Consider the following 7,790-nt stretch of genomic DNA (forward strand, 5'->3'; position numbering starts at 1 on the left):
ATATATATATAATATATAAAACTATAATAAAAATTTAGAGTATTGTAGTCCCATCCAATAATGTAGCCCCCTTGGTTAGGTTCATCTTGGCATATTTAACTCTGGAGGTTGCTCATGCTTCTGCTTGATGTTATGGTCAATAGAAAATGACCTATCTTTGATACATCATAAGCCAGTGATGTGCAAATTTTCAGCTCTCAAGTCAGTAGGTGTTTTTAAATATGTGTATGTACATATAAAATACTCTGTGTTTACTGATTGTGAAACCATGTAATACAGGTTGTTGTTGGCTTATGCTGAAACTTCTTGAAAGAAGCCCACTTTGAAAATGTGTTGCTGTTGAAGCTAATAGTATGATTCAGGTACTGTCTTTCAAAAGTACTGCACTTAAAAGCTTGTTTTAAAAACATGTATTGGTAAAACCTGTGTACAGTGTCAAACTCTAGCATTGTGTACATTCATCTCCTGCAAAGCATCTAATCTTTTAAATTTGAAAGTGTGATTGTATTTGGCATTTATCAAAAACATATTTTCCAGTGGAATTTGTTAGATAGAATTGTTTTCTTAAAATTTGGTGTTTGTATTTAAACTGGATATGGATGGATGTTTAAAATTAACCAGGAGTAATATTTCTTTTAAGAAGTATTTGGATGTTTTGAATGGGTGTTTCCCGTGTGAAAACTCTGTTAAGTGCTTGGATCAAACTGTTAAAATCCTGTTTCTACTTTTGTGTCAGATAGAGGAAAGGGTCGCCAGAGACAAGCCATTCTGGGAGATCATCCTTCTTCGTTTAGACATGATGGCTATGGTAAGTTTGTCGAGGCAGGAGGAAGATCAACTAACTATAAGAATATTTGCATATCTGATAAAGAATATCCTATTACTTGTCTGTATTTCCCAAACTCCTAATCACCTGATGTATTTTATTTAAGTTCAGCCCATTACAGCAGTATTCAAGACCTTCCCCTGTTAGGATGTTGATATATTAAAATAATCCTTGAAATAAATTGAGAGCTAATGATTGGTTGGAGAATTGAGCACTTTTTTTTCTCTATTCCTATAGTTTGGTTCTCTGTTCCTGTAGTTTGACTCTGGTGTATTTATAAGAGAACCAGAAAGGGGTATTACTGCTTCGAAAGTTTATTTTCACTTAACTAAGAGCAAAGAGAAATTTTTAGTAACAAAGCAAAAAAAATGAGTATTTGTCAAGAAAGAAACATGGTTTTATTTATAGATGCTTAATTTTACAGTTGGTATTTTGGCTTTGGTTACATTTGTATTCTGTTTTTAAAGCCTCTTGCCTCTTAATCTTTGCTAGGTAGAAAATTTGATATTAGGAAACTCACAATAATTTTTTGAAAAGGTTAGGCTTTAGATTCTTGAAAATAGAAGTTGACAATTATTAGAATAGTGTGTTAACTGACTGACTACATAGTTTTAAAATATTTTTTTAAACTTTTAGAGGGTAGTTGTTGACTTCTACCTAGTTTTTGCTTCAAAGTTGAACTTAATATGTTTTATGTAGTGTTTAGATTTATCATTAAGTCTACTCATGGAGTTTTGGCTTACTGATTAGTATCTTTTTTTAAATTAAAAATTACTTAACTTTCTGTGTTGTGTGTATTTAGCCAGCATGCATATCTATGCACAGTGTATGTGCTTGGAAACCAGAAAAATGCATTGGATCTTCTGGAGCTGGAGTTAGACTGTTTTGAGTCTTCATGTGGTTCCTAGGAATTGAACTCAGGTCCTCTGGAAGAGCAATCAGTGTTCTTAACCATCTTAGTCACCTCTCTAATGTCTATTTTTAAACTTGAAAAATTTATTTTTTATGTCTGTGATAAAATTTGTTTCAAGTTTTCTAGTAACCTATATTGCACAGTTTTTTTTTTAAAGCAGTAAATGTTGTACATGGGTGGTGTCTTTTTGTTGTTGTTTTGTTTGTTTTTTGCTGTTGTTTTGTGTTTTGTTTTGTTTTTTTTTCTTTTTAATGAGACAGGGTTTCTCTGTGTAGCTTGACTGTCCTGGAATTTGCTTTGTAGACTATGCAGCCTTAAACACCCAGATGTTCAGCTGCTTCTACCTCCCAGGGCTGGGATTAAAGGCATGTGCCTTCATCATTCAGCTGTTTTTTTTGTTTGTTTGTTTGTTTTGTTTTTACATTTTTTTTTTAAATTACGTTTTCATTTTGTGTGTGTGTGCCAATGGAGGTCAGAGGACTTAGTTCTCTTCCATGTGGACCCAGGAATTGAATTCAGGTTATTAGGCTTGGAGGCAGGTACCTTTTACTTGAAAAACCATCTTGCTGGCCTGGCATGGTTATTAATTTGTATAATCCTTGATCATTTTTCTTTGTTTCTGTAACACAAGAGTATAAGTGTAGTTTTGTTTGTGCAGTAAAGAAATGCTGAGTAGAAGCCTATTGTGCTATGCATCACAGAAAGTGTTGGGTTATTTGTGGAGTTAATGGCAGTCGGGCAGTGGTGGTGCACACCTTTAATCCCAGCACTTGGGAGGCAGAGGCAGACGGATCTCTGTGAGTTCGAGGTGAGCCTGGTCTATAGAGTGAGTTCCAGGACAGAGAAACCCTGTCTCAAAGAACTAAAAAGAGAGGGGAGAGTGCATAATTTTGAGTGATATGTGCTAAATAGGGATCATTGAGATGGTGAAGTCTTGCTTTCAGGGGATAGTTGTCTCAGGGATGTGTGGGTACATCTATCTCAGCTACATCATTTAAGATATTGAACTTGTAGATTAATTTGTTCTGCTTCCTAAGATAGAAGTACTTGCTGCTGGCTGCTTTTCCCGAGGTCCTAAGTTCAATTCCCAGCAACTACGTGGTGGCTCACAACCATTTATAATGAGATCTGGTGCCCTCTTCTGGCCTGCTGTAATAAGTGCAGGCAGAAACCTTTAAGAGAGAGAGAGAGAGATTAAGCATACTGTAAATAAGAGAAGTGAAGTGAGATGAAGTGGGAAGAAGATAGGCGTGTGTCCTAGGGTGCTGAGATAGTTTACAAATGTGCAGATCACAACTGTATCTTCAGAGCAGCAGTTAAACAGAACAGCTTTATTTGCCTTTTGTGTTACATCATAGGTGTTCCTACGTAATGATCGGAAATAAACAGGAAATCAAGAAAAATATGAGTCAGGTGCATATTTTTAATTAGATTAAATTTATTCATTGTTATAGGATAAATTTTATGCTTTTAGAGTTTTTTGGTTTAAAAGATGTGGTCTTACTATGTATTCCCTGCTGATCTGGAACTCGAGGTGTCAAGTAGGCTGGTTTTGAATTCATCATACTTGAACTGTGAGCTTTAAGAAACCACAAGTTGATGATTAGCATTTTTGGATTTCCTGGATCAAAGATTTTAAATTTTGAAAGACAGTATATGACTTCAAAATGTTAATGATGCCATTTATTTAACATTTTCCCATATAAATGGATTTTTTTAAAAAATGTGAAGCATTAATTTTCTAAAAAGCATCAAGACTTGAATCTGCTATTTAGGACTGATGGCTATACAGTAGAGTCTAAATCATTTAGATAATTTAATTCTGTTGACTTATGGTCGTAGTTAAAAACATCACAGCATTTTTATCCTCTTGTACTGGCTTTGGCTGTTACTTAACCTGTATCTCAACAGTAAGGAAGTTTGTCCCACTTGAGCTCAGTGGAAGCTTGTATTGCCTATCTGCTTCAGGTCTTTTCACTTCCCATGGGGAAAGGAATAGTGACTTTAGTTAAATATTGTTGCATAAGCAAGTAGTAGTGGCAGGAAGGCAGTATAATATGAAAAATGACGTTGCAATGTGGTGATCAAAGTCTTTGTGTCCTACAAAAAAGTTGATGCTACGGTTTCTTTTTAAAATGGAGAAAAATAGCTTGAGATTTTGGTGTTTATTGTACATACGGAGTAGATTATGCTTCTGTTCCCTCACCCCCACCCTGAGACAGGGTTTTTCTGTAGCTTTGGAGCCTGTCCTGGAACTAGATCCTGTAGACCAGGCTGGCCTCGAACTCACAGAGATCTGCCTGCCCCTGCCTCCTAAGTGCTGGGATTTAAGGCGTGCACCACCACCACCCTGTGGAATTTTTATGTATATTAACATTTATGTTATGTTTAACAAGTGTGCTTGTGTGCGTTTATGTACATCACTGTGCAGATTCCTGAGGAGGCTAGAAGTTATCATCCCCTGTAACGGAGGTTGTAGGCAGTTGCCTCACATGGGTCCTGGGAACCAAACCCAGGCCTCCTGGAAGAGCAGTAAGCTCTTTAGCCCCCTGGGTTTATGTTTTTGAATTATAGGTCTCCATCTTAGTTGCTGCTTCTGGATCCTTAATTGCTGTTAACATACTCCCTGTCTCCTTTGGTTTTTTGAGACAGGATTTCTCTGTATAGCCCTGGCTATCCTGGAACTCACTCTGTAGACTGGACTGACCTCAAATTTAGGGATCGGCCTGGCCTGCCTTTGCCTCCTGGGTGTTGGGATTAAAGGCGTGTGCGGCCACTGCCCAGCTCTCTACCTATTTTTGTACCTGTTTCTTTACTGTTGTTCTGTTCTCTTACACACTCAAAAAATAAGCTTGAAAGTGAAGTTGTAGATACAAAAAAAACCACTAGGTTGCCAGGCAATGGTGGGTGCATGTCTTTAATCCTGAGCACTCAGGACCAGAGGCAGATGGATCTCTTGAGTTCCAGGCTCAACTAGTCTACAGAGCTAGTTCCAGGACAGCTAGGGCTGTTACACAGAGAAACCCTGTCTGGGGGTGGGGGTAAGGTTTACAACTCTTAAATTTAGCAAGTTGATTCTGACATTAAGATTTTTTTTGGTTTATAGATGTAATGAGCAGACAGTTTTCATAGAATTTTAGATATCTTCTGATGGGTTCTTGTTTTGTTTTGCTTTTATTTATTGTGGGTAGGGGAGGGTTGCAGACCTGTGAGATAGCTTGGTGGGTAAAGGCATTTGCTGCTAAGCCTGACTGCCTGAGTTTGATTCTTGGAACACACAATGGTAGAAGGAGAGAACAGACTCTTGGCAAGCTGTCCTTCTACCATGGCACATGCATCACACACACATGAAATAATCAATGGAGGACGATAGAAGAACTACATATTGATGAGGTGCTAACTAATGAATCTAGTATTCATTTTCCTGAAAAGTACATTATAGTACAATACATTCAAGGAGACAACGTTTTGTAGAACTGAAAATGGTTTTTCTTTTGTGGGGGAGTTGTATGAAACAAGGTGTCACTTTGTATCTTTGCTGGCTTCAACCTTAACAGAGATCCACTTGGCCCTGCCTCCCTAGTGCTGGGATTAAAAGCATGGACCATTATACTGGCTTGAAAATATTTTTTCTTATATTTATTATAAAGGTAGTTTCTTACATTGTATTGTGTCATTCCTCTAAATGACATGGGTAGTTACAAGTGTGTATCACCATGCCTAGCTGAATTATAGCTTCATACGTGCATACATCCATATCCCAGAGTTTTAACTAGCTCCTTCAGTTCTAGTCTAGCCTAGTCTTAAACCTTTTGAAAATAGAAATTTTGTATATGTAGATATAGCTGTCCATTGGGTGTGGTACATATAAATGCTGATTTTGATTTCTGTATTTATATTTAAATATTCATATTCTTGGTTTTTTGAGGTACATAAAACAAATTTTGAGAGTTTAATTTGGGAGAATGAGGTTATAACTTTGGCAGGGTGCGTGCTTAGAACACATAAGGTTCTGGATTTTTATATGGTAAAGTGCACCTACTAATTTTTGTAAATGGAAATGCGTATAAGTGTTACTTACTTATTATTTTGGTTATTTTTGCAGGATCACATGGTCCATTATTGCCTTTACCAAGTCGTTATAGAATGGGCTCTAGAGATACACCTGAACTTGTTGCTTATCCATTACCACAAGCTTCTTCCTCTTACATGCATGGAGGAAGTCCCTCTGGTTCCGTTGTAATGGTTAGTGGATTACATCAGCTCAAAATGAATTGTTCAAGAGTCTTCAACCTATTCTGCTTGTATGGAAATATCGAAAAGGTGAATTTCATTTTGTTAGTTTATTTGATTGAATATATAGTAGTTAATTCAGAAAATGCTACACATTTCTGTCAGAAACATCTGAAGTTCTTTGAATACTGAACTCATAAGCTTAAAATCTGTTATGTTTGAATTACAGAAATGATTAATTATTTACTGGCAAGTGATTAGTATAGATTCTTAGTATTAAAACAATAAATTATGTTTTAAATTACCAGTATTATGAGTATTTCCAAAGGTGACTGAAACCAAAAGGTTTAGTCACCTACTAGTGTACTAAAGATGTGAAGCCTGTGTTATCAGTTGTTTGATTCCTGATTTGACATACTAGCAATATATATACCATTTGTTCTGTAATCCTGAGAAGCAGCAACAGGCCAGGTTTCCTTATGTGTGTCTCTTATGTGATCACATGAACAAGAAACTGATATTGATGTTCTATGGTGTACTATCAACCAGATTATGATGTTGGGTAGACTATTTTCCAGTTTAAATTGTAGAATTTCAAAGAGCAGTTATACTCATGGAGCTATTTGACGTGCTTTGGGAGGGTTGTTATATACTTGCTTTTTAAATGCCATGGTATGAATATCTTATTTTTTCCATTTTTTAATTTTATGTGTGTTTATATTTTTTTATTTTATGTGTATGAGTGTTTTGCCTACATGTATGTCAGTGCACCACATGTGTACCTGGGCCCATGAAAGTCAGAAGAGGATTTTAGATTCCCTGAGAGAGTTAGCACCATGTGGGTGCTAGAACTAAACTTATGTCTTAATGGCTGAGCCAGCTTCAATCATCTTGCAAGAAACAATGTGTTTTTATTTGAGCTCAGTTAATATTTGAAATTGACCCACTTTGACAGAATGTTCTAATACTGTAATAATGTTAATTTTCCTCTTGTGATTTTAATACTCTTTCTATAGATAGTGATAAGAAAGGGTACACATAGCCGGGCGTTGGTGGCGCACGCCTTTAATCCCAGCACTCGGGAGGCAGAGGCAGGCGGATCTCTGTGAGTTCAAGACCAGCCTGGTCTACAGAGCTAGTTCCAGGACAGGCTCCAAAACCACAGAGAAACCCTGTCTCGAAAAACAAAAAAAAAAAAAAAAAAAAAAAAAAAAAAAAAAGAAAGAAAGAAAGGGTACACATGTGAGTCATTGGTGTGGGAGTGGGAGAATGGCCTAAAAACTTGATATTCCTAGTTCTTGGTTCATTAATTCTAAAAACCTAATATATTTCCATTATTTCATTGTATTAAGAAGAGGAAGAAAAGAAAAAAATTGTTTTTTTTCTGAGGGTAGGTAGACAGCTAAACTCAGTAAGTTTAATCTATGTCCTTTGTGTTAAGAATTTTCTCATAATTCAGTTTTTGGTATATTGTTTAGCTAATTCTACTTTTACATTTCGTGTGTTTGTGTGTTTGTGCACCACTTACATGTCTGATCTCTAAGGCTGGAAGAGAGCTTTAGATCTGGAGCTAGAGTTAAAGAAAGTTGTAAGCCACCATGTGGGTGCTGGGAATTAAGCCTATATCCTCTGGAAGAGCAGCTAGGGAGTGAGTGCTCTTAACTACTGAGCCATCTAGCTCTTCAGCCCCCAAGTTTTTAATAGTGTTAAATAAATAAATAATGGATTGTACTCAAGCCATTATAGTCCTTTAAATTTAAAGATACTTTTTTTTTTTTTTTTTGGTTTTTCGAGACAGGGTTTCTCTGTGGTCTTGGA

At 36.4% G+C, this 7,790-nt stretch overlaps 1 protein-coding gene across 1 annotated transcript in view; it reads left to right on the forward strand.

Moving 5' to 3' along the window:
• Hnrnpll (heterogeneous nuclear ribonucleoprotein L like) overlaps positions 1 to 7,790 on the forward strand; it is a 33,678-nt gene that overhangs the window by 18,734 nt on the left and 7,154 nt on the right. The window contains exons 7-8 of the mRNA XM_013351358.2: positions 737 to 808; positions 5,845 to 6,062. Coding sequence (XP_013206812.1) covers positions 737 to 808; positions 5,845 to 6,062 — 290 coding nt within the window. The remainder of the gene's footprint in view (positions 1 to 736; positions 809 to 5,844; positions 6,063 to 7,790) is intronic.

Source organism: Microtus ochrogaster, linkage group LG3 (genome assembly GCF_000317375.1).
Source record: "Microtus ochrogaster isolate Prairie Vole_2 linkage group LG3, MicOch1.0, whole genome shotgun sequence".
NCBI classification, from domain to species: Eukaryota; Metazoa; Chordata; class Mammalia; order Rodentia; family Cricetidae; genus Microtus; species Microtus ochrogaster.